Genomic DNA, 27,233 nt, shown 5'->3' with positions numbered 1-27,233 from the left:
AATACCTCTTCCTCATATCTCCCATAAATTGCTCTCCAGTCACCCAGTAAAAATATGGGTAAGCAATGACTGAATTTGACAAAATCTCATTAAAAAGTACAATAAAACAGTAGAAACTCTCCAAATTTCTGGGCTGATCATTCATCCATTGCAAACCTACACAACAGGGCATGGATTCAAGTTTTAATTTTCCTCTCCAAGTTGCCAAAATGTTCACATCTGCTGAGTGTTCTCCGTGCTTAGGGGGAAAAAACTTGAGGATCTAAAGGTTATAACTCCTGTGACCCTGAATGGAGCAACTTCAGTGATGAAGACCCCATAAGAACTATCTTTGAAGGAGCCTCAAAGCTGAAGGAAGAGTGCCAGGAACGTGGGATACAGGACAATGCTTCTCATGCAAACAAAGGAGGCTGCACATCTGTTTGTTATTTAGTTCTGCTCTTGCAGAGGGGGACTGGCTTCACTTACAGCCATGGGGATGATTTCAGTGTCACCCCTGCCCCCAGAACCCTCAGCAAGGACTGCTCCCAGCTGTGCTCAGGGAGAGCAGCACTGAGGAGAGCAGCACAGGGACGTGTCTGTGCCAAGCAGCAATTCCATGGACAATTAACCCTCCTGAAGGGAGCCCTGCCCTGCTGCAGCACAGAGTGAAGGCAGCTGAGCCCAAAGTGGGGCCACCTGTCCCTCTGTGCAGGGATGTGATGTGTGATGGTGTCCACATCACCCTCTGAAGGAGCTGAGCTCCAGTCAATGGTCCCACAAAGGACATTATGCCCTCCACAACCCCAGTTAGGAAATGTGAGCAGGAGCTCGGGGAGGATGGAGAGAGCATGGGCAAAAGCACCAGTGACCTCCACACAGACGCACAATCATTAAAAGTGTGGGAATCACAAGACAATGAACTCCTCTGCCCAAAGAGCAGCTTGCCCACTGGTCAGGAAAATCCTCCTCAGGGCTTTCAGGGTACGTGAGGAGCTGATTGCTCCCTCCAGGCTGGCCACTGCAGGAGCACCACCGAGCTCACTGAGGCTGCTTTGGCAGAGCTGTGCAATAATACAGAAATCACAGCAGCTGGGATAATTGACACTGCCCTGAAAGAAAGCTCACAGCATTCATCCATCTTAAGGGATGTGCTGTCACTCACACGTTAATGTCATACTTTATGTCTTGTGCTGCATGTATGAATACAAGAAATTAGGTGCTTTTATTAATTTGTAGAAGCTTCCAGAGGAATGCACTCCCCAAAGCCCTAGAATATGTCACTGAGGTCTTTATGTGCTCTACAGAAAGGCTTTTCTGCAGAGTGAAAGGGAGTTGTAGGCAGAACGACTGCTGGAAATCAGCTTACAAAAAATCAACAGTTTCTAATACCTGTGTTTGCCTCCAGTTAATACCATTAGTCATGTTCTCAATTCACAACTGAAATACACCCAGACACTATGGAGATGAGCATGAGAACCAATTGGAATATTCCAGATAAAACCTGATCCCCTAAATACTTCTGAATACTTCTGAATAATTTGGGATGCAACCAGCAGGAAAAGTTTCAGTGAATGTCACAGGCCCATTTCTCCTTTACACCCAAATCTTATTTCTATACTGTGTGATAGTATAAAGAAGACTTAACATAACTACTTAAATATAACCCATTTCTATTCAAAGAACCCTACATCTTGCTGGGGTTTATGGGACTCAGACACAATTAAATCTCCCCTGTGAGCAAAGTTACACAGATGTGGAAATGAATGCGGGATCAGGTCTTTCCAGATGACATTTCACATGAACCTTTACTGCTGATCTGGCACCAGAAAAGTGGAAGCGATGCTTTTAGAAGCAATTCTCTGTAGAGATCCATTACTGACATTGCTTAAAACCCTCTCATTTTGATTTAAAGCTTTTTCACTATTTTATGTCGGTGGTGACTATTTCTAACACTGCCATTTTCTGATTAGCGTGTGCTTATTATTTTCATATTTTCTATTTTTGTCTTAAACAGTGAATCACTGCTTCATTGGACCAATGATTTTCTTTCTGTAATTGATGGCTAAAATACTGGCCAGCACTGGGAATTAAGATAAGTGTGAAATCTGTTGCTTCTAACATTAAAAAGTTATATTGGAAATATCTCCTTTCTGATTTCTGTGCTGGCTCCCACGACTTAGAGAGTATGAGAATGGCTCTTGCTCAAGGCAAGGTGAAAAAGGCAGTAGAATACATTTAAGCATATCTAGGTGCCTGTGCACATCCACACAAAGAAAACAGTCAAACCTGCACAAACGCTGTGATTGGAAGAGGGCAAAGGGATATAAAGAAAAAAGTACCAGTATGAGGAAAACCAAGGGAGGAGTAACTACCTGAATCACAAAACAGAGTATCCAGCCTCAAAGATGCTAATTCAGGTCCTGAGGGATCTAATCAGCCTCTTTGTTGAAGTAAAGATAAAACTTTTTGACAGCAAACGCTTTCTGATAAAATGGAATTTTCAATTACCCTGTGAACATCTTGTCCAGGGAAAGCCACCACCACAGTCTGCAGGGCTGGGAAACATCATCTGCCACCGAGTTCTGCCCGTGGTGCTGGGGGGATCCCAGCAGTGCTCACCCCACACCTGTCCTCAGGGGCAGCTCCTGTACCAGCTCCACACCCGAGCTCCTCCTGCAACCCAGGGCTGCCTCCAGAGCTGCACTTGGAGCCTCGGCTACACCAGGACACGGAGAAAACCCACCCCATCCTGCGGGGAAACAGGCCAAGGCACAAAGGGGAGCCCGGGATTGAGTCCCATCTCCAGCAGGCTTCTCCAGCCATCCCAAACCATCACTGGGATCCTGCAGCTGCCTGAAACACCCCTCCCTCAGAGAAACCCTGGAGGTTCAGCTGAGGACTCCTTAGGAATTGAGCACATATAAACTTCCAGCAGCGCTTAGCACCTCCACAAATAAACAAACAATTACAGGCAGCCAGGCAATCGCTGAAGGTGGAACGGCACCAGTGCCCGCCTCCCTCTGCATCCCATTCGTGCCAATTAGCAGGGGAAGGAAAACAATCCTGGCCTGTAATGAACTCCAAATTGGGTACATATTAGAGCAATTAAAGCCATCTCTTCATCAGATGAATTTATAATCAATAATTAAGATCCTGAGGTAAAGAGGGACTGGGCAGAAGTCCTGCTCCCAAAATACGCAATGTGGCCGAGCTCCAGGCAGCATTTCTGATGACCTGCTGCTACCCACTAAAGCTCAGCACTCTCCATGCCATGGTTTGCCATTTTTCTGGCAATCTAGGTCATTTCCAAAGGAGGAGAAAGGGCTCCTGCCAGCAGGACTGGCAGCTGGTGTCACTCCCACCCAAAGTGGCACCAGGACGGTCAAACACCAGCAGCTCCCTGGGGCTCCCACGCCCAAGTACTGACCACTGGTGTAAGACAACAAAGGAGCTTGGATCCATCCAAGCCCACCTCCCTCTGCAGGAAATGCAGCATCTCAGCAGGCAAATGCTGGCCAGACAGGTCCACACTGACCACCCTGAGCCACCACACAGGATCATCCTCTACCAGCCAGCTACAGGGATTTCTGCCAGCCACAACTCATGGAGGACTCGTGGTGCCTCAAGCTGAGGTCCAAGCCCAGCAGAGACTGGACACAGGCGAGCCCCACCAGGGTCCCTGCCAGGAGATCATTGCCATTAACAAGCAAACTCCAACAACAACTCCCTCACCCCATTTCTCTGGGATTACATGAGATGCACTTTGGGCAGGGACAGCAAGCAAAGTATGGGTACGTGCCAGGCTGCTCTCCAGACAAGGGCTGTGTGTTTGGAGCAGTAGTCAGCCAACAGTCCTGCACATCCTTCTCAATGAATTTCTGGTGTTTTCTCCCCACCCTGCCACTCTGCCCCAAAATCAGGTAAAAATTACCAAGTGAAAACCATTGCTTTAATCATGTGGGAACTGCTGTTATCACCATCATCTCAGCATCTTGATTTTCCTGGTTATTTTCTGCAGTTCCTGTTTCACAAATCAGCTCAGGCAACACTCTCTTTAACCTCTTTTCCAGCTTCTGTGACAGTAACCACTCACTTCCTCTCATTGCTCCACCAGCACCCCAATGACCTCACAGGGTCACCCCGAGCTCTTCCACACCAGACAGTGTGGGTCCTGCAGGGCAAGAGAGCTGACTGTGGCACACCTGCCTGCAGGTGCAGCTGGGTGCCAGTGCAGCACCACCCTGCTGCTTTCCTCCCAAAATAAACCAGATCCAGGAGCACCAACCCCTTGGGCCATTGCGGGACCAGGACATAGACAGACTGCTTTCAGAAGGCACCTTCTGGAAATACACCTGATTTTTGGGTGTATTTTACATGCAGTGGGAAGTCCATGCTACAACAGAGTGAACCGTATTTACTCCCATCTGACTCCTCCAAGAAGCTCTGCCTCCAACTCAGCCTCTTTAACTTATTTGCATTGTTATCAGAGCCAGCACGCAGACTTATCAGAAATGTAATCCCTGTAAAACCCTATCTGCAGCCCATTGAGATTGGGTTTTTTGCTGAAGAAATGTGACAAAAAATTAACAGATGCTGCTCAGACCATTCACCAGGATGGGAATCAATTATGAACATTTTTGCTTCCACAGTCATCCCTTACTACAAATGCATCTTAGGAAACCCTCTCCTGATCGAAATGAAAAAGCATTTCTTTGTAATAGAAGAATAATAAATGATAGCTATCAGCCTGCATTCTCTGACACGGTGCTGGTCCGCAGAGAATTAAACTGCCACTGTACAGTTATACAAATGTTTAATTTTTTTCATCTTTGGCCACAGTAGGGTTGTCTGGAAATACATTATCGCTGCGGATGCCATCCCTCTCCAATTAGTGCGGCTGGCAGCGTGCAATGTGTAGGTGACCTCTGTGTTCCCCTCCTCGTGGAGTCTCACAGGGTTAACTGTGGCCATTTAACAGACTCCATCGAGAATTAATACAGCCATCAGAATCTCCAGAAAAATCCCACACCCGGTGCCGCAGATGGCAAGAACTCTCTCTCCCCCGTTTGACTCTTTTATGACAGCAAAACAAAGGCTTTTAATGATGTTTACCATGAACTGAATTAAACAGCTGAAGACCAGTTCATAATCACAGCATTTTGTTTTCATATCCTTAAGTCTTTTAGCAGTGGGGCTTCCAGTGGAGCCTCAGCTCCAGCTTATCTCAAGATATAGCCAAGTGCCCCGAGGCTCCCCCGCGCCCGAGCACCGAACCTCCTTAATTGAAACAGACAGGATGTTTGCATTGGCTGTTTGCATCCCTCAGACACTAAAAGCGACATCCATGCCCAAGTACAAACGACACTTGGGCTCAGCTGAACTCCTCTGACTGCCTTCCTCCAGCTAACACCAGTCTGGCTTCAGAGCAGGGCTCCATCCCTGCACACGGGGACGAGAAGAGCTGAAAGCTGCCACCTTTGCAGGGCAAAAGAAGCAAACCTCGCCCAGTGGCCTGAGCTAATTCCTTGTGGGATGCCTGGCTGGTTGTCCATGTGCTCTGCTGACCTTTGGGAGGGTTGGGATCGGAGGGCTGGGAATGGAGGGCTGGGAATGGAGGGCTGGGATGGGAAAACCATCGGTGCTCCGGAGGGGAGTCGGGCAGGGACCAGCCCTGGGCACAGCGCCCTAATTCCTGCCCTAATCCCAGCTCCAGCACTCCCTCACTGTCAGGCACATCTCAGGTTTTCTGCCTGTGAGCAGAGGATAATCCCAACTGCTGGTTTACCTGACAGGCGTGGAGTGAAGATCAATTAATATCCACCCAGCACTCTGACGATGCACAGCGCTACCCCCAGCAAGCACTGAGCACCCTCACTGCACACCCACCAGGGCGGCAGCAGAGGGGCACGGGGGCCGTGGGCACCCCCAGGGCACAGGCTCACCTTGCTCGGGGCCCTGGGAGCCCACGGAGGGCACGCTGGTGTTGAGCGCGTCGTTGACGGCCGTGTCGCAGTAGAGCCCGCGCTGCACGTCGTGCTCGCTGTCCGTCTGGTCGCTCTCCTCGTGCCCGCTGTCCTTCAGGCTGTTCCCCTCCAAGTCCTTGAACGTGGAGCTGCTGGGGAAACACAGCTGTCACTGGCTGGGTGGGACACGGCGGCCCCTGGCACCCCGGGGTGCTGCAGTGAGAGCTGCGGGGATGGGAGGTGCGTGTTCCCCCAGCACCCAGTGACACCCAGTGGCACCCAATGACACCCAGTGGCACCCAGTGACACCCAGTGGCACCCAGTGACACCCAGTGACACCCAGTGATGCCCAGTAACATCCACTGGCACCCAGTGGCACCCAGTGACACCCAGTGATGCCCAGTAACATCCACTGGCACCCAGTGACATCCAATGACACCCAATGAAACCCAGTGATGCCCAGTAACATCCACTGGCACCCAGTGACCCACTGGCACCCAGTGGCACCCAGTAGCACCCAGTGACACCCAATGACACCCAGTGGCACTCAATGGCACCCAGTGACGCCCAGTGACACCCCCCAGTGATACCCAGTGGCACCAAGGGATGCCCAGTGACACCCCCCAGTGATACCCAGTGGCACCCAGGGATGCCCAGTGACACCCAGTGGCACCAATGACACTGCCAGGCACAGAGAGCTGGGCAGGGACTGGGGGGACACTCCCTGACGGGCACCTCTGCCCCCCAAAACACAGCATCCCGCCTGCACCACCCCTGCTCCTGCCCCTGTGGGTACCCCTCAGGCTGCCCTGCATCTTGCAGAAGCTCAGAGTGAAGCAGGATTTGAAATAAAATTTAAAAAATATACATTAAGTGAGCTGCTTCTACAACTTGGCTCTCCCAAGCTGCACTACCTCATACTGAAGTTACACAAGATCTAAACCTCATTTTTTTAGGTTATAAGCCAAGTACTAATCACTTCAAGCACAAAAACAAGAGTCTTCCTGGAAACAGGAGTGTCTTTTAATCATGATGATGCATTCTGATTTTTAAAAATAAACCAGTGATTGTGGGTCCAAGTTCACGCAGCTTTAAGGAAATGTGACACGCAGTCAGACATCCTTGACATCCTCTGCAAGCACAGCCAAGCTGGGAGGACCAAGCACTGAGCTGCTCCCAGATCTCCCCAGGGCTGAGCAGCCCCAGCAGCCCCTGGAATGCAGCCAGAGGGATGGAGGGAGGGCAGCTCCTGGGAAGACAGGCTGGGGGAGCTGGGATTGCTCACCCTGGACAGTGTTCTGGGAATACAGCCTCTTCAGTTCCTAGAGGAGTAACTTTTTACACGGGCAAATTGTGATAGGACACACAAATAGAGGGAGAGTGACTTTTTACACAGGCAGATAGTGATAGGACAAAGAGGAATGGCTTTAAACTGGAAGAAGAAGAGAGATGGTATTTAGATATTAGAAAGAAATTGTTCCCTGGCAGGGCGGGCAGGCCCTGGCACAGGGTGCCCAGAGCAGCTGTGGCTGCCCCTGCATCCCTGGCAGTGCCCAAGGCCAGGCTGGATGGGGCTGGGAGCACCCTGGAAGGTGTCCCTGCCATGGCAGGGGTGGCACTGGGTGGGCTTTAAGGTCCCTTCCAATCCCAACCACTCTGTGACTCTATGAAGAGCTGCATTTTGGCTGCATTTGGGACCCCAACACCCTGAGAGGGGCCGTGTCCCAGGACCAGGGGTGCTGTGAGCAGCAGGGACACCTTGGGACACACCTGACCCAGGTGGCACAGCCATCAGGGTGTCCCTGGGGACACCCACCCGGTGCCCCTTCCACAGCCAGCCTGGCATGGCAGAGCTGCCCCCACTGGGAGGATGCACCTGCAGCCACCTCTCTGAACTTCCTCGCTGGCTGATGTGGTGTGAGACGTCAGGGAAAGCCTCAGCCTGGGCTTCAAAGCCCCAAAGAGCTGGAGATTTTCATTACTTTGAAAAGCCCTTTTGTGTCTCCACGGAAACCAAGCAGACCACCTACCATCTAATGCTCTGCAAAAGCACACGAGGGGGGAGCTCTGAAATACATATAAATTGGTAAACCTTCAAACACTACCTTTTAAATAAAGATGTCCCTACTGAAGCCGCTGACTTTGATTCCAGGTGACATCAAAGATTTTTAAGTTAAGAAAGCACTACAAATCTACAATTCATTTGTGTGAGTGTAGATGAGCGGGAGAGGCAGGCAGACAACACAGGAAAAGTACAAATAGATTAATTAAGTGCTGGATTTGAGAAGATTCACTCACCAAAGATAGCAGAACTACAACATCTTCATAAAGGCAAAGGATGAAAATGATGCCACAGTGTGTTACAGAGAATATTTTTTGCTCTCAGATGTCTGCACAGCACTCCTGGCACCCGTTGTACTTAAGATAGAAGACAAAGGTAGAGAGCAGGGGAAGCGCTGTCCTACACGGAGCTGCTGCTCGTAATGCACTGTGCTACAAGGCATTTATCCTCCCTGCAGTGAGCCAGACTGTCATGCAGCAGCCCCTGACGTGCCTCCACGGCTGACACTTCCCAAAGCATGGGCAGGTCTGGGGGAACCAGCAGCAGCAGCATCTCCCAAACAATACAGGCACAGAGTCAGCCCCCTGCACAGGTGAGTGCTGCTGCCTTTATCTGAGGTGGGAGCAGGCAAAGATTAATGGATTTGGGGTTTCTCAGTGTGCCAGAAGGCCCTCTGGCAGCCAGCTCTCTCAGTGTCCCGTTAGCATGGTTAAAGAGCACGGGCACTCGGGCACACACACCTGCCCTCCGCAGCTGAACGCGCTCGCTGCCCCTCGCTGCTGGGGCTGCTAAGGTGTAAACGAATGGGCTCTCAGCCAGGCACATAATTGGGTATTTTTACTGCTCAGACCAGATCTCAGCAGCTCAGGGCTGGCCTCTGCTCTCTGTAAAACCCCTGTTTCAGTGATGGCTTCTGCAGAGTCACGAGCACAGCTGGGCTGGGCACGGGCACGGCCGTGGCTTGGTCCCAACACACCCTGGCCAGGCCCTGGGGAGAGCAGGGAGGTGGGCAAGGAGCTGCTGGGCCCATCCTGCACCCTGCTGCTGTGCAGGGAGCCGTTCCTGCGGCCCTGTGAGGAGCACTGACCACGCTGGGTCAATACATGTCCCTTCCTGAGCCTCCTGCCCCTGGGCGATGCTCACCTCTGGGCTAGCACAGCCCAGCAGGGCTCAGCGGGGTAACCCCGGTGTGAAACCCCAGAGACAATCCCTCACACTGCCGGGCTCTGAGGAGAGCAGCGTTCCCCCCAAAGGGCTCTGTTTCCCCAAGGGTGACAGCCAGGCTGCAGTTGAACTGATTGTTTCCTTTTACACACGGGAAAACTCAGCCCGGCCAAGTGCGGTTTGCCTCGGTATTCAAACTAAACCAGTGAGCCACGAGCTGCATCCAACCCAATTACCTGCCCCCAAACAACTTGGTGTTTTTTTAATTTTCCCCGCCTCACATGGCAGGGAGATCTCACCACCCAAATCTATCCTTTTATTCCTGTGCGTTCAAATGGAATAAACTCTCAGAATTTGAAAGTTGTCAGGGTAACAGCACTCTACCTCACTTACTGCACCTTCCCAGCATGAAGAAGCCAATGAGAAGGAAAAAAATATTTCCTTTACTGCAAACCATGAGCAATGGGACTTAATGGTAAATAAGTACTGTTTTAAAAGCAAATTATTACTCTTAAAAAGTTTTGCATATTAAAATAAGCAAGTAGTATATAAGGCAGCATGAAAGAACATTAAACCCCTGGGATCTGGCTGGGCAAAGCAAGCCCTCCAAGCAAGCCCACGTACCTTTTTATTAAATGAGCTCTGCTGTTCACGTAGTTGGAATCAAAGGAGTAGTTCTCAGTCTGCAAGGAGGAAAAGAAAACGGAGATGGTTACAAGTCAGATTTCTCATGAGTGGGAAGAGCCAGGATGAAACCTTTGGGGAGGGAAGGAGCATCCCATGATGGCACAGGCCCCTGGGAGCAGGACAGAGATGGAAAATCCCAGCACCTGTCAGTCTCTCCACCAACTTTCACCAGTAAAAAAGCTGGCTGGTGACCACAGAACAATTTGCAGAGAAGAAACAATGTGGCTATGCTCAGTTACAAAACTAATTGCTTTTAATTCCCTGATGGACTCCGTTCTGTGTGTGTCAATTTGACTGAAAGTTCAAAAGGTATTTTTCTTATTAGTGTATAATTAACATGTTAAAATATTTATTGCATAGATATGTAAATGCCAGCAAGGTAATCCCCTGCCGGAGAATTTAATGCGGGCACTTTTCTTTGTTTTACATCATTTCATTTGCAGAGACAGTGGGCTCTGTTATTAATAAAAAAGCAAACAATGGGCGACATGCTTAAAAGTTGGAGGGGAGTAAAAGAAGGGGAGAAAAGTCAAAGGAGTTGTTACTTGCAAGAAAAACCCACCAACTCGTTCTGCACTTGAAACACATCTTTTAACCTCAGATTACACAGCCCTGGGGCTCTGGTGCTGGCAGCAGGAGGAGCAGGCTGTGCTCTGCTCCCCTCCCTCCAGGACAAGAGCAGCATCCTCCCAGGACAGACAAGGGAGCATCCCCCTGCCCCGGCCCTGCCTCCTCCGTGCCATGCTGCTCCTCGCCCCGTGGCTGCTCTCCTCCCCAAAGAGCTGCTCTGGGATGCCACGGCCTGTTTTTATGGCAATTAAGAACACGGTAAAAATAAATGCATGCATCTTTAATGTCTCAATAAATAGAGGAAAGCAGAGTCTGCTGCTAACGTAGTCACAACGGCAGGATGCAGGGAGAGGGGCCGCTGCAGCAGAGCCCGATGTGAAATCCAATCGTGCCCCAGCAGAGGTTCCACGGCTCTGCCAAGACCATAAAGCACAGGCAGCCCTGGCCAAGTGTAACCTTTGCTGGAACACAGCACAAGGTCCAATTTACCAAACAGGAACCTCCCAGAGAGAGGCAGGCGAGGAGCAGCGGGCCGGGGGAGCTGAGCACAGCTCTGCTATTGCTGCACACAGTAATTACTGCTGGGGAGCCACGCTGCAGATTTACTGCACACACCACGGGTCTGCACTCCTGCATCCCTGCTCCTGCCGGTGCCTCGGGTGCTGAGAGCTCAGAACAGACAGACACACGGACTCTCAAAGCGTGTGATACCTGAGAACCCAAACAGCACAGGAATCACCTGGCCTGGGTTTGTCCGTCTGTCCCGGGGCTGCCATGCCAAGGGAGTGGGTTATATATGATACCGAGAACCTAAACAGCACAGGAATCACCTGGCCTGGGTTTGTCCGTCTGTCCATGCCAAGGGAGTGGGTTACATATGGTACCTGAGAACCTCAGCACCACAGAAATCACCTGGCCCTGTGTTTGTCCGTCTGTCCTGGAGCTGCCATCTCAAGGGAGTGGGTTATATATGATACTGAGAACCTCAGCACCACAGAAATCACCTGGCCCTGTGTTTGTCCGTCTGTCCCAGGGCTGCCATCTCAAGGGAGTCCCACAGCAGCCCCCAGCCCTGCAAATGGGCTGAGAGCAGCCAAGCAATGGATGGCAGAAGGGATGGAAGCCATTTTTGGCACAATCCTCAGAGGGTGGGGAGCCCCCACCACCCAGCACTGGCAGATGAGGGATCACAAGCCCAGAGGCTCAGCTGGCTCCATCCCTGCATCCCCAGCAGCAGGGAGAGCCCTGCACCCACCCCTGCTCCATCAGCTCCATCCCTGTGTGTGCACAGCCCTGGGAATGCCAGGAGAGGAACAGCTGGGGGAGAGGATGCAGACAGCAAATTCCAGTATGTACAGGTCACTGAAGAGCTTTAAAACACTCAGAGCATGGACACTGCATGGCCAAGGCTTCAGGGGCAAGGAACACCCCAGGGAAAGTCAGACCACTGCCACCAAAATCCCAGAGGCTCAGGAGACACCACATGTGCTGCCATCAAACTGCCACAGCACAGACACAGAGCTGGCACTAAATCCCCATCAGAACAACATCCTGGGAGCTTTGCTGCTGATTTCAAACCACAACCAAAGCCCATATCCAGGCTCAGCTGGTTCACCAAGGAGCAAATTCCCCATGATTTCTGTTCAATGGACTGGAGAAATGTCCTTCCTGTGTGCTCGTGCTCCATCCCTGCTCAGGACGCTCTGCAGCACTGTGGAACCCCCACATGCACACAGAACAAAAAAAGGGCTCTGAGGGCTGGACACAGCATCCGTTCCCAGGCCTGGAACTCCCCCGCCGCTGGACACTGCACAAGTCATGATAATTACTTCCAGATTTCAGGCAGAACGAGGAGTGACACGGCCACAAGGATGGGAAATCCTCTTCCCTGCACCCCCAGAGGTGAGAGCTGCCTGTGCTGCCCATGCTGGCACAAGGGTGCTCATCCTTCCCTCCAGCCCTTTTCTTTACTTAGCCATGGGATTATCTGTCAAGGTTATCTCCATGCAGACTAGGGGATCAAACCAGAAAAAAAATTTTAAAAAAAGAGATTTTTCATGGAGAAGGGTTGCTTTACAGCTTGCATTATTCAATCAAAGTTCACTTGATTTAATTCTAGTTCATCCTGCAAGGTGCAACCACTCACAAACAGAGGCAAAATGATGGGAAAGGAGAGCGTCTTCGACATGTCAACATTTTAATTGGGAAAGGATCCACTCCCTCTCTTAATGAGACCCAAAGAACAAAGTCAAAGCACAAAAAAGAGGGAAAAGGTAAGGCTGGCTGGCACCGATGAAAGCGCGCTCTTCATCAAGTGCATCACTGAGAGGCTGGCCCTCATCTTCTTCATTATTTTGGCAAAAGCAAATGAACTGTCACTTTCTCACTAATCAGCATCACTCCTGCAGGAATCAAAGGGGAGCCCAGCCCCAAGTCCAGCCTCTGCTTTCCATGTTCAGAGCCAGGCACAGGAGCACCTCCCAGACATGCTGGCAGCTCTCATCTCCTCGCTGCAACTGAAGAAAGGATGCTCACACTTGTCACCATCAGCCCCACGGCTGCCGTGCCAAGAATAAACAACACATCCCAGACGCTGGGAGACGCTGAGGAACACCTTGCACGAAGCCTGAGGCCCCAGCCTGCATTTCTCCTGGAGGAGAGGAGCCCTGCTGTCCTCCAGGGACAGGGCTGTCCTTGCTTTCCAGATGCAGACGTGTTGGTGGCACTGCCAAAGAGAGCCCTGGCTTGCCCAAAGCTTACCAGTGCCTAATTTGAAAAAGGCTCTTAACCGCTGCCTTAGCAACACAAATATAAATATAACAACAGACACACTGCAAACTGAGCAATCGGGAGGGAAATGTTACACTTTCTTTTTTTCCCCTAGCGGTTGCTTTTGGTTGAGGACTGCCAATTCCATTAAATTAAAAAAAAAAAAAAAAGATGTACAAACATCAGTGTAACTCTGAATATCGATGGGAGGACTTCCCCGACAGCAAAGGGTCTGTGAGCACCAGGGCACTGCTCTAAGGACTGCTCACTCCCTGCCTTGGAAACAGAAATAAACCAGAAATAAACCATAAAATAAAGCATCCAAAGGCACCTCAGCAGGAACTCAGGCAGTGCCAGCAGGAAGGGCAGCAGCAGCTCTGGGCACCAGCAGCACTGGACAGACAGAGGATGCTGCTCTGGGCACCAGCAGCACTGCACACACAGAGGAGGCTGCTCTGGGCACCAGCAGCACTGCACACACAGAGGAGGCTGCTCTGGGCACCAGCAGGGCTGCACAGACAGGGGAGGCTGCTCTGGGCACCAGCAGCACTGGACACACAGAGGAGGCTGCTCTGGGCACCAGCAGGGCTGCACAGACAGGGGAGGCTGCTCTGGGCACCAGCAGCACTGGACAGACAGAGGATGCTGCTCTGGGCACCAGCAGCACTGCACACACAGAGGAGGCTGCTCTGGGCACCAGCAGCACTGGACACACAGAGGAGGCTGCTCTGGGCACCAGCAGCACTGCACACACAGAGGAGGCTGCTCTGGGCACCAGCAGGGCTGCACAGACAGGGGATGCTGCTCTGGGCACCAGCAGGGCTGCACAGACAGGGGAGGCTGCTCTGGGCACCAGCAGCACTGGACACACAGAGGAGGCTGCTCTGGGCACCAGCAGGGCTGCACAGACAGGGGAGGCTGCTCTGGGCACCAGCAGCACTGGACACACAGAGGAGGCTGCTCTGGGCACCAGCAGGGCTGCACAGACAGGAGATGCTGCTCTGGGCACCAGCAGCTCTGTGCAGGGCTGGACACACAGAGGAGGCTGCTCTGGGCACCAGCAGCACTGCACACACAGAGGAGGCTGCTCTGGGCACCAGCAGGGCTGCACAGACAGGAGATGCTGCTCTGGGCACCAGCAGCACTGGACACACAGAGGAGGCTGCTCTGGGCACCAGCAGCACTGGACACACAGAGGAGGCTGCTCTGGGCACCAGCAGGGCTGCACACACAGGGGATGCTGCTCTGGGCACCAGCAGCACTGCACACACAGAGGATGCTGGCACGGTCACTGCAGGGTGTCAGGGATGGGTCCTGGCCCGTGCCAGCAGCCTGGGAGCAGCACAGGGGTGTCCCTGCAGCCTGCTCGCCTCAGGGCAATGCCTGGCAGCTGGCTCTGTATCACTCTTCCTCCTTTCAGCAGTTTCAGATGTGGGATATCTTTCAAACCAAACTGCACAGAGGTGACAATCCAGCTTTCTCCACGGCAGGTGGATGCAGGCTCTCGATAAAGGCTTTGGTTCCTGCCCATCAGCCCCCAGCACAGTCCATGGCTGTTTGGAGCTGGAGCCATCTCTGCCTACCCAAAGTGACAGGTATCCATCCATCTGCCAGCCCTGCCTCAGAACGTGGCTCTAAAGCATCTCCACACAGGGATTTTTTGCCCTTCTTCTCACTTCAGGGTGAAAACATTTCTGTCTTTCCACAAATTACTGTAAACCTGCTGCAACCTCCTGCCAAAGCATGTAGGGACTCTTCACAAAATCAGCTTCATAAAAATGACACATTTAGCACCACTTTTTCAGGGTTATCCCTTGAGCCTTTTTTCCCCTACATGCCTTGTTAATAAAGCTTGCATGTCACCCTTTATTATTAAAAAACAAAGCGGACCTTTCTCCAAGGCTGCAATGTGCATCTCTCCTTTTGGTTTCACAAAATGCTCCAGAAACATCGACGGCTCCTCATCCTCTGCTCCAAGCTGCACATCTCCACCCAGAGCAGCAGTCTCCTGACTCCCCTCTGTGCTGCAGGCATCACTGGGGACCACAGAAATGGCAAATTGTCCCCCAAAGTCCACTGGGCCTCCCTGCTGGGCAGGGTAGGGCTTGTAAGAGCACTTCTCCTGGTCCTTGTGTATCCTCAGTCCTGCTCTCCATGGGCCACTCAATCTCAGGCTCCAGCATCTGCAATAGAACTGATGCTGCCTGTTAGGAGATCTCACCAGCATTTAATTCTTATGGTTTGAATTACATTGTGGGTGATACAAAATTCATGCAAATTAAATAAGAACGCTCCAGCTGCACTCGGGAAACAGTGAAAATTTCAAAGTAGGGACCAGGTCAAATGAAGTATGCATCAGCAATGAGGGAAAGTCATTATCATTTAGCAAGCTGCTTATTTAGCCCATGGGAAACAAGGAAGAGGTCTGAGACTCCTTCCCACAGGGAGCAGGCGCAGTGGGAAAGCCCAAGGAGCACTGGGATGGAGCACTGGGATGGAGCACTGGGATGGAGCCCATGGGCCAGAGGAGCAGCCAGGCTGGGGTTGATGTTCTCACACCCAGCCACAGGGCTGGTGTTCCTCTGCACACCAACAGGAGAGGCAGATCCAGGGCTGGTGTCCCCCTGCACAGAGACCCAGCAGATCCAGGGCTGGTGTCCCCCTGCACACAGACCCAGCAGATCCAGGGCTGGTGTCCCTCTGCACAGAGATCCATCAGATCCAGGGCTGGTGTCCCCCTGCACAGAAATCCATCAGATCCAGGGCTGGTGTCCCTCTGCACAGAGATCCATCAGATCCAGGGCTGGTGTCCCCCTGCACAGAGATCCAGGGCTGGTGTCTCTCTGCACAGAGATCCAGCAGATCCAGGGCTGGTGTCCCCCTGCACACACACCCAGCAGATCCAGGGCTGGTGTCCCCCTGCACACAGATCCATCAGATCCAGGGCTGGTGTCCCCCTGCACAGAGATCCATCAGATCCAGGGCTGGTGTCCCTCTGCACACAGACCCAGCAGATCCAGGGCTGGTGTCTCTCTGCACAGCAGCACAGACCCAGCAGATCCAGCTCCGGGCTGGGAGCGCACTCAAAGGACGTCAGGACAGATTTCTCCCGTTGTGTGTGATGGATCATAATTAGTAATTAGCCCTGTGCTCCCAGCCCTCCTCTGCCCCAGAGCAGGGTCAGGGCCAGGACCATGACCAGGTGCAGGTCCTGACCCATGAGAGGAGCTCTGCTCCTGCTCTGGCACCCAGAGCCACGCACAGCTGGGAGATGCCAAACCCCTGTCCCCAGGCCCTGATCCCCCCACAGTGGCACCTCCTGGCACGGTGGGTGTCAGAGCTTTGGGAGCAGCAGCAGCCCAAGGCTTTGGGCTAAACACCAGTGCAAACCCCACCAAACAGCCACCGGGGCTTCCACCATGGGGGAAAATCAGCAAACACTGACAGATGCAGTGTGGGAGCGATGCCCAGAGATCACAGCAAGGAACCCACCACGTGTCCCTGTGCTGTTCCTCTGACACCCCTGCAGGGTCAGCACCTTTGGAAAGGACCCATCTGGCCACTGGCACCCATCAGCAGCTCCAGCCACCCCATGGGCACTGCAGCACAAGCCAGGAGGGGGCACAGGAGCAGGACACACCTCTAACAGCCCCAGCAGGACAGAAGGAACACGTGAAGCAACTCAGCCCTTAAAGAGCATTGAGGAACCATCACCTGGAAGAGCAGGAAGGACCTGGCCTCTGGCATGTCCCTCTGCAGCCCTCTGCCCACACCCAGCTCTGACAGAGCTTCTCCTACAGGAGCCTGCCAACTGTGAGCTACAGTGCAGTGCCTCGGAACCAGTAAGTGCATCTAGATCTGATATTGATGGTTTATAATTAGATGTAATACAGCAGATCATTTTCCTACCCTTGATCAATAAAACCGGCTCTGGGTTTGGGGTTAGGCTGTTTTGCAGACTGATTGCTGCCTCAGCCTACTGGAGCAGTGCCTGGCTCACTTCAGCAGGAACGAGCAGAGACGAGGATGTGCAAACACAGCATCCATTTAGATTTACTGGCCCCAAAATATAAACAGAATATTTATTTCTGGCCTTTTAAGTAGTAATTCCAAATTTAATGAGGTACAATGAACATTCCTCAGAGCCAGACTCTATGGCTACTTAACACCACCAAGCCTCTAATTACTAGTGCAGCTTAAATAAAGGGCATTCCGTTATGATGGACATTATTAAACACTGGAGGAACTGAGTCCAGCCTCCATTTTCTCTTGATGAAATAAAAAGCACTGCAGAGAAATCACTGGGAGAGTTCATCCTTTAGCATCACTCCTCTCATCAGACTAAGCAGCAGTATCAAGCCAGACTCTATTACAGTGCAAGCATCCCACTAATCCACGCTGAACTCCTGTCCCCTCCCCAAATAAACACAGGCTTTGTCATTTCTTGTTTGAAAATGGATGGGAGGCAAGAGAAAAGCTGCTGCTGAGATGTGATTTTGAAAAAGAGGTATAGGATTAAAAACTCAGATTGAATCCAGGAGCAGCAGCACACAACAAAGCCAAAAATTACACCCCACAAAGTCACAAACTGTGTCACCGGGCTGGATTTGCCAGCAGATAGAAATCTACAGTTGTGAAGAGCAAAAATCCCGAAACATCTACCTTACATCCACGTGGTATCTATAACCCCAAAGCTTTTGGGGGGCATGGCACAGGGGTCCTCCATTGGAACCATCACAGCAGATAGCTGCTTGGCACCATTCCTCAAAATCTATTGAAAAGCAAAATACTGACCCAAAAGTGGGGCAGGCTATCTGGAGAGCAGCATCCAGACACGTTCTCACAGGGGCCAAGAGCAGCAGGGGCTGGTGATGCCCTGGCAGCCGCCCTGGCTGGGACAGGAGGGACTGGGGGCAGCAGGGGCAATGCCTCCCTCCCTGTGCCCACGGATGGGGCACAGCCTCCTGCACAGGAAAGCTCCCTGCAGGGATGTAACAGCCAATAAACCTGACAGAAAGGGGTTTTCCCATTGTACCTGCACTTTCAGATGTGCAATGGATCCACACTTGCAGCTCCCAGCACACACTGCACCCCTCCCTAGGCAGTGAGAGAAACAATCTGGATCTAATCAGCAGGCCCAGGGTGATGGGGCATGACTTGGAGATTTGTTAAAGAAACCCTTCAGAACTGTCCTTTCCCTGCCTCCTGCCATTAGGAATGAAAACAAATATAACAGAAGAACCTTTTTATAAATGTTCCCATCTCCAGGGCTAAATAAAACTCCCTGTCATTCACCTTCTGGAGTGGCAGGTCAGGCCAATGCATTTTGTAGGGAACAGGAGAAATCACAGATTTGTCACTGCAAAAAGGAGGAGGGAAAAAAAAGAAAAACCAAAACCCAAAAACCATTGCAGCTGAGTTAAAAATAGGGAAGGCGTGAGATGGTGCTGCCGGCTTGGCACATCAGAGCCAGGGGATGCCCCCCGAGCATGCACCAGCCCTGGGGCACTCAGGGGCCACAGGGACCCTGGCCCTGCCCCATTTCCCAGAGCAAACCCCATTTATTCTGGTTTTTGGGCAGGCAGACAGAGCTTCCCAACCCACGCAGCCCCAGCATCCTCCTGCCATGGCATCACCAGAGGCCAGAGCTGGTGCCAGGCTTGCCCCTGGCACAGGGGCATGGGCACCCAGACCCAGCCCTGGCACCTCTGCAGCAGCAGCAGCTCCTGCCTGGCTTCAGCTGCAATCCCCCCACCCTGGCAGATAATCAAAGCCAGACAAACCCTGTCCTGTGCTCGTGGTTTTATCATTCTCAGTGTTTATCTGCAATTGCATGGGAAGGCTTGCAATCAGGATAGCCTCAGGCAGCTCCCACTCGAAGCCTCCGGGGGATTTCGCTCACAACAAAACTCTTTATCAAAACCAGTTTTCCCCTATTTTAATGCTTTTTTCCCTACTGGTGCAGGAAAACACGGCTCTCCAGCCCACAGAATCTCCCTGCAGCCATGAGGCTGGCAGCAAATCCCAGCAGGACTGGCCTTGCTCCCACTGCCATCGCTGTCTCAGCTGCACGGGGAGGGGATGTGAAGCTGGCTTTGCTCAGCCCAGCCCGTCCCAAAGGTGCCACCAGCCCCAGCATCCCTGGGGACACTGCAGCACCCTCTGTACAGCCCCTCTGAGCCAAGCCACCAGCTCTGGGCCAGCAGAGACCGAGGAACTCAGCTAGCAGGAGCCTGTGCTCTCCCACAACAAACTGCAGGGAAATGAATGAATGACAACACAGCCTCACCACACGAGGGGATGGAGCTCAGCCTGGGTGCCCTCTCCCATCCCCACCCTGCCCACAGCCACCCCACATTAGTAACAGCCTGGTAAACACAGCCCCTTGGTTATTACAAAGATGCCAAAACCTTACTACTTCTTGTTCCTTCCAGTTAATGTACCATGGCCGAGGATAAATTGCTATTACAAGGAACTAAAAATAAAAATGTTTCAGAGGCCGTAATTGGCTTGTCTTGTTGGGCTTTTTAAGGAGCCAAAGTACCAGTTCCAGGCTATTAGCCCTAAGGTTGTAGGAGAATAGTATAAAATATTTCTTCATTAAAACCCTACCTTCTCCATAGAGGTGCTTTTCTTTAGGTTTTTTTTCCTCCTTTCCTTCTTTCTTCTTTATTCCTCCTTTTTTTATTATTATTATTTTCTTTTTAAAAGACATGCGTTATCAAATGAGCTTTAGTTAAAAGAGGGCTTGGAAAGCCCAGGGGTGATATAAATAGACAGAGCTCAGTGCAGCTGGAGAACCAGCCCGAGCCTTCACTCATCTATTCAGGTCATTTTTCTACAAAACTTACATAATATTCCTCAGTTGCATCCATAATCTTGGGTCATTTTTAATAATCAGCACCAATTCTTGCAGTCCTTGGAGAGACAGTGCTGAAAGCAGCCGGTGGGTCCAGTGGGACAGGACCATCACCCATCACAGGCTGCAGCCCACTGTGAGGCCACCAAGGGTGCCCAGGGTGCTCCCTGAGATGAGCACTATGGCTTTTGTTCCTTTTGAGGCTTTTTGATGCTATTTGGCTATTAAGAGCTTTAATTACCATTACTCAGTATCAACAACAAGCACCACAATCATGGTTTTGCTTTTGGAGGGAGCCAGGAGCTGGGTTCCAGGATCCTTGTGGGTCTCTTTGAGCTCAGGATCCCTGTGGGTCTCTCTGAGCTCAGGATCCCTGTGGGTCTCTCTCAGCTCAGGATCCCTGTGGGTCTCTCTCAGCTCAGGATCCCTGTGGGTCTCTTCCAGCCCAGGATCCCTGTGGGTCTCTCTCAGCTCAGGATCCCTGTGGGTCTCTTCCAGCTCAGGATCCTTGTGGGTCTCTCTGAGCTCAGGATCCGTGTGGGTCTCTCTGAGCTCAGGATCCCTGTGGGTCTCTCTCAGCTCAGGATCCCTGTGTGTCTCTTTCAGCTCAGGATCCCTGTGGGTCTCTCTCAGCTCAGGATCCCTGTGGGTCCTTTCAGCTCAGGATCCCTGTGGGTCCTTTCAGCTCAGGATCCCTGTGGGTCTCTTTCAGCTCAGGATCCGTGTGGGTCTCTCTGAGCTCAGGATCCCTGTGGGTCTCTCTGAGCTCAGGATCCCTGTGGGTCTCTCTGAGCTCAGGATCCCTGTGGGTCTCTCTGAGCTCAGGATCCCTGTGGGTCTCTCTGAGCTCAGGATCCCTGTGGGTCTCTCTCAGCTCAGGATCCCTGTGGGTCTCTCTCAGCTCAGGATCCTTGTGGGTCTCTCTCAGCTCAGGATCCCTGTGGGTCTCTCTCAGCCCAGGATCCGTGTGGGTCTCTTCCAGCCCAGGATCCTCTGAGGCTCTCAGAGAAGCAAATGCCTGCATTCAGCAGAAGCTCCTTTCAGAGGCAGCAGATGCTCTGCCGAGCGAGGACGCGGCGCTTTGGCACCTGCTGTCCTGATGACGACGGTGACGATGCATCAGCAGAACTGCTCTAATTTATGGCCACAACTTTAAAATTGGCTCCGAGTCCTTGTGGAGCCTGCTCCCACTGACAGGAGCACCTTGGGACTGCCCTGACCACCCGTGACTGCCCTGACCTCTCTGTGACAGCGGCTCAGCGCAGCACAGCACTGCAATAAATAATGATAATATCGGCGAGGATGATGATCAATTTCTTGGTAATATGGCCCAGGAGGGGAAGCACAACAGAAAAATTACAGCAGAGCCTCTAACCCCCTGCTTTTTCTCAAAGACAAGGTTGGATGGCACATTTCTTTGTGAAACAACAACCCAACAGGTATTTACTGCTTCTGTTTTGTGATGTGAGGGCTGCTGCTAAAATAAGACTATTTCTGTTAGGTACAATTGCTATTTTTTGATAGTGTCTCAGCAATACCTTGTTAAAAAGGGCAAAACAACAGTTATTAATTACCCTAATTAACCCAATTCATAAGACACATTTGTGTGGCTGTCATGACAACTGCTTTGACTAACTTGCCAAGAATAGCTTAGCTGTCCATTCAAATAAATCCCTGATAATTACTAGTCTAGTTTACTGGGCTTCTGTGATAATAATAATTAGTGCTACTGTACAAAAGGTCACGCTAAACAGTTTATGAATGATGCATTTCGCATGGTGATTACATGAGTCACGCAGCAGCCAGCAAATGGACACAGCCACATCCCCAACATGGAGAGCTGGGACCACATCCAGCCTGTGGCTGCTCTGCCTGCAGACAGCGTGGCGGGACGAGGGGGAGACAGAAAACACCCAAAATACCCAAAATACCCAAAACACCCAAAATACCCAAAATACCCAAAATACCCAAAACACCCAAGCGCTGGGTGGAGCCAGGACAGCCACCCAGCTGCCTCCTGCACCGCTGCAGGGCCAGCTGCCACCACTGGAGATGGTCCATGAACAGAGACACCCAAAAAGTTTCCAAACCCAGCCTGTCTCATGGTGGTATCTCACCTCAGCAGCTCATTTCCCTCCCTGACAAGGGCAGATGATCTGCAGGAGGAGCTGCAGGAGGAGCTGCCTCCTCCAGGACCTGCCTGAGCTCCAGTCTGGGCTAGGCTCTCATTTACCTTCACAACAGCAAGCCCAGCCCAGTCAAATATCATTTTAGCTTTGCTGAGGTTTATTGGTGAACACTGATCTGTGGGATTCCCTCTGGCTATGCCTACACAGAGGCAGGAGAGGATGGGACCACGCTGCACCCACGCTGAAAAATCCTGCAAAGCCCCAGGGCAGAGGGCAGCGGGGCAGGGACAGAGCCAGGGCATTCACTCCTAACACAGAGGACAGCTGCCAGCTCTGTGGAAATCTACAAAATCACTCAACTTAGAATAAATTCTGATTAAATACCACATATGGTCCTTATTGTCCATCCCTTCTTACCTATCACAGAGGCATCTGCACCTGAACAGGGTCTTGATCAGCAAATATTTGTCTGCCAGGGCTCCCTCCTCCCTCAGCCCCACCTGAACTTGCAATTATTGCCATTGATTGACTTCAGGAGAGCAGCAGGCACAGCCTGGAGCCGTGAGCAAGCAGGGGACCCCGCTGCAGTGATCAGCAGGGCCAGTAATTGCCCTGTCACACAGGGCAGGGCATGGTGCAGACTGCAGGCAGCAAGGCCACACAAACATTTAAAACGTCCTCACAGTGTGAAAAGCGAGCGTGCAGAAGTGACACCTCCTTTCTCTACAGATCTGCTCCCCCAGCATCTCCCAGCCCCGTGAGGAATTCATCTCACTGAGGCTGAAGAGCCAACAGAGCCCTTGGAGGGGTGGCTCGGGCTTGTGTCCTCTCTGCATGGCAAAATAAGCACTGATGGGGAGGGTTTAGAGCTGGGCACAGATGGGTTTGAGGTCCCAAAAGGATTTCAGTGCTGGACCCTGAGCCCAGGCTGAGCCCAGGGTCGCCTGCACATCCTCCCCACCTATAACCCAAAACACATGCCAGAAGGTGAGGTGCTTTTTTCATCAGACCAAAGTACATGCCAGAAGGTGAGGTGCTTTTTTCATCAGACCAAAAGGAGGAATCGGGGAAACCTGAAGCCGAGCAGAGCACTCCCCAGCTCTCCCAAGTGAAGTCTGCAGCTCACTTCAATATGTTAGTGCCTAATGAAGGTTTCCCCCTTACTCTGCAGGGTACAATCATTCTCCTCCTAATGAGCATGTGTTAATGGCATATTAATGCTGACAACAACTAAGTGCAGGGAACAGGAGATGAACATATTCCAAAATTTATCTCTTTTTTCCCCAAACAAAGGAACCCATGGTGTGGCTGAACCCCAGCCCAGCAGGAGCCTGTGGCTCCCACAGTGATGCTGCCAGCCCTGCTCCAGCCCAGCACACAGAGCCCAGATGGGACGTGGCTTTGCTCTCACTGACCCAGTCCCATAACTGATTGCTGTCCAGGGAGAGTCTCAGCCCAAGCTGGCACTGCCCCTAGGCACAGCACCTGGGGAAGGAGGCAGAGGAACTGCTCCCAAACCCCTGGGATGTGTTTTGGGCACACAGGTTTGGGTCTGTATCTGAGGCACAGCCCCGAGGCTCTGCTTACTGAACGTGTGAGCTGGGTCTCTGCCAGAGCATCCAGATGTGAATCTGAATATGAAAGGTCCAGGAGGGAGCAGGTGACAGAGGCTCCAGCCCCATCCTGCTGCCGGCGTCCCAGCCCATCTGGGTTTGCCTCAGCAAGTTTACATAAGCTCTCAGGCACGGGAAAGAACACACAGAACGGGTGTTTTCCTGTTTTTTCATCCTCACTCGTGAAAAGAGCTCTGAAAGCCCTGACAGCTCCCCAGAAGCAGCCTCAGTGTGGTGAGCATGTGCTGCCCACCAGCAGGCACTGCAGGGAAGAGCTGCTGAGTCCCCAGGTGCCCAGCTCCTGTGTGCTCCCACCATCACTTACAGTTACATCTCCAGATCGATAATCGATGCTGCAATCAATAGCAGGGAATTTAGCTACATTATAAAAACAGTAAAATCAGCCAATACTGAGAAATGACTATTGAGTCCTGTGTTTTCTGTACTCACTTAGTCTAATAACGGTGAATGATATTTTCCAAGTACATTATTCAGCAATAAAACCACCGAATTATTTGATCTCTTTCTAACCTTTATGATTCTAAGCACTCTTTTTGACCCAGATTGAATGAGGCAACATCTGCAGAGCCTTTCACAAAATTGTACTCGGTGTGCACTATTGTAAGTCTGCTGCCAAAGATAAATGTTATTATTTTAAAGCCATCATCCTTCTAATAGATGAGCAAACACACTGCATTAGCATAGCCTGCAGAGCTGGAGCCCGGGTGAGAAAATGCCAGAGGGGTTTCACTTAATGGAATTTTACATACCTGACTTAGGATGGGTTAATGCAATCCACCAACACGGGAATTTACAACCTGCCCTGTGGCATACACCTGCCAGTACAAACGATGGAATAATCCAGCAGCTCCAGCTCCCCGTGAGAAACACAGGGCACTCCCACCCAGACCTCAGCAGGGTGCAAGATGAGGAGCTCACCTGCAGGTGAGTCCCCAGCACACTCTGACTGACAGGTTTGTCACACACCTGCCTGTCCTGGGTGTCAGCTGCAGCACGGGCATCACCTGTGGGTGCTCAGTGCCATCAGAGGCTGTAGGAGAGCAGCACTGGCATCACCTGTGGGTGCTCAGTGCCATCAGAGGCTGTAGAGCAGTACTGGCATCACCTGTGGCTGCTCAGTGCCATCAGAGGCTGTAGGAGTGCAGCACCTGTCACACACCTGTGGGTGCTCAGTGCCATCAGAGGCTGTAGGAGAGCAGTACTGGCATCACCTGTGGGTGCTCAGTGCCATCAGAGGCTGTAGGAGAGCAGCACCTGTCACACACCTGTGGGTGCTCAGTGCCATCAGAGGCTGTAGAGCAGTACTGGCATCACCTGTGGGTGCCCAGCTGCCATCAGAGGCTGTAGAGCAGCACTGGCATCACCTGTGGGTGCTCAGTGCCATCAGAGGCTGTAGGAGTGCAGTACCTGTCACACACCTGCCTGTGCAGCATCAGCTGTCCCCAGCCCTCACCAGGCCTGGAGAACGCTCTGTAATTCCATGTTAAACAGGAGACACTTCAGGCTCAGCATGAATCACTTGTCCAGCTGACATAAGCCATTCCTTCACTCCAAACCCACACAAGGAGCTAGAGGGAGACACTGGAGCAGAGATGCTGTGCCTCTTCTCCACAAACCCTCCAACAGGTGCCACAGACAGGCTCTGCCCCAGCAGGGACAGTGACATGGGGAGCTGCCAGCAGCCCAGTGTCCTGTGCTGAGCCGGTAATGCTGTCCTGGGACCCTGGGGACCCTGGGGACACTGGGGACACTGGGGACACTGGGACTGGAACTGTCCCAGCCCCAGCACAGCCCTGCCAGGGCAGCACTGCCTGCACAGCACCCCACCCATGCCCTATGCAGAGCACGCTCTAATTTGAATTATAATTACACTTATAAGCACACAGATTACAACTATTTATGCTACAAATAAGACCATCCTGTATTTTAATTAACAGAAAATGATTGGAACTCAACTATAGCCTCTACTGGGAACAATATCTGACAATTTATTGCAGCAAGGCCACGCCAGCCCCACGGGCAGCCTGGCAGGAGAGGGGGAGCGGGCAGGGCTGGGGGGGTCTCACCCATCTGAGCCCCCACAAAAGAGCAGGAGCTGCTGGCAGAGTGGGCAAGGGGTCAGGAGAGAGGGGTGGCAGGGAGGAGAGAGGGAGGGGAGATGGAGGAGAGATGGAGGACAGAGGAAGGAAAGAGGAGAGATGGAGGAGAGAGGGATGGCAGGAGAGATGGAGGAGAGAAGGTCCCAGGAGAGAGGATGGGGCAGAGAGGTCTCCCAGGAGAGAGGGAGGAGAGAAGGTCCCAGGAGGGATGATGGGGCAGAGAGGCCTCCCAGGAGGGATGGAGGAGAGAAGGTCCCAGGAGGGATGATGGGGCAGAGAGGTCTCCCAGAGGAGGGAGGCCCATCCCTGGGCAGCCTGCAGGCACAGCTGGGGCTGGGAGCAGGCAGGGCACACGGCTCTGCCCTTTCTGGCTGCTGGGAGCTCAGGAACAGCCTGAGCAGGCACAGCCAGGGAGGGCAGGAGCCCGAGGAGCTGGAAGGGCACCTGGCTGAGGAGCTGCTCTGGCTCACAGCCCTCAGGAGGGACTGGAGGAAATGGCAGCTGGAAAATGCAGCTCTTCCACCCGGCCAAGCAGATGCACACAAGGTTATTCAAAGGCTGCTGCACTTGGCCTCAGTGATGGCTCTGCATGAGCACGTGCTGTAAGCAAAGGAAACCAGAGGGAGAAACCACAGAGACCGCTCGATACAACACAGATTCACTGGGACACTGCTGTAAGAAAGCCCATGCAAGACTATCCTTTGGATGAAAATTTTAAAAGACTTTACTAGAAATCTTTCCCAGTTTAAGAGAAAATTCTTATCTGCCATGTAAATATAGTTGCAGAAGCTTTTTTTATAGACTTCACGAGTTATGCATTAGAAATGTGCATCAGAAATTCAAATTTTCCAAGAGGAAATATTTAAGGAACCTACCAACCCAAACCATTCTATGATTCTATGAAAACAAGAGAAGCCTCTCCAGTTCCAGTAAAAGTGAACCATAAAAGCAGCAGCATAAAAACAAATGAGATGTATCTGATTATATGACATATTATATACCCACATAATTAGATGCAATATGTAATAATTCCATACACACTTTCTGTAGGCATAGGGAGACAGGTGTGAACACTGCAGTGTTAGGTTACTGTCTCAACCTGATGATCTTGAATCCTCGAGCTAAATGATTCTGTGATTCTATGGAGGATATCACAAATACAACATACAGTATGTAATATACAACAATATGATCACATCCATGGGAGCACTCAGGCCTTGCTGTTAAACACAAGCAGCCCTAATCCTCCACAGAGCATTGGAGCAAACCCCTTTGGTCCTTCCAACCAGGACCCTACCACAGCCCAGAAAACCCC

At 51.8% G+C, this 27,233-nt stretch overlaps 1 protein-coding gene across 4 annotated transcripts in view; it reads right to left on the bottom strand.

Moving 5' to 3' along the window:
* PCDH19 (protocadherin 19) overlaps positions 1 to 27,233 on the bottom strand; it is a 62,035-nt gene that overhangs the window by 22,423 nt on the left and 12,379 nt on the right. For 3 of the 4 annotated variants that reach the window (XR_009115116.1, XR_009115115.1, XM_058032624.1), the window contains exons 3-4: positions 9,796 to 9,854; positions 5,925 to 6,097 (exon numbers count right to left, since the gene is read on the bottom strand). Coding sequence is in view for 2 of the 4 variants with exons in the window: in XM_058032624.1 (XP_057888607.1) it covers positions 5,925 to 6,097; positions 9,796 to 9,854 (232 nt within the window). In the remaining 2 variants the exon portion in view is untranslated. The remainder of the gene's footprint in view (positions 1 to 5,924; positions 6,098 to 9,795; positions 9,855 to 27,233) is intronic. The other variant, XM_058032626.1, reaches the window with a different exon arrangement.

Source organism: Melospiza georgiana, chromosome 12 (assembly GCF_028018845.1).
Source record: "Melospiza georgiana isolate bMelGeo1 chromosome 12, bMelGeo1.pri, whole genome shotgun sequence".
NCBI classification, from domain to species: domain Eukaryota; kingdom Metazoa; phylum Chordata; class Aves; order Passeriformes; family Passerellidae; genus Melospiza; species Melospiza georgiana.
Note: the sequence above shows the minus strand (reverse complement) of the source record. Positions and strands in the feature narration are given on the sequence as shown.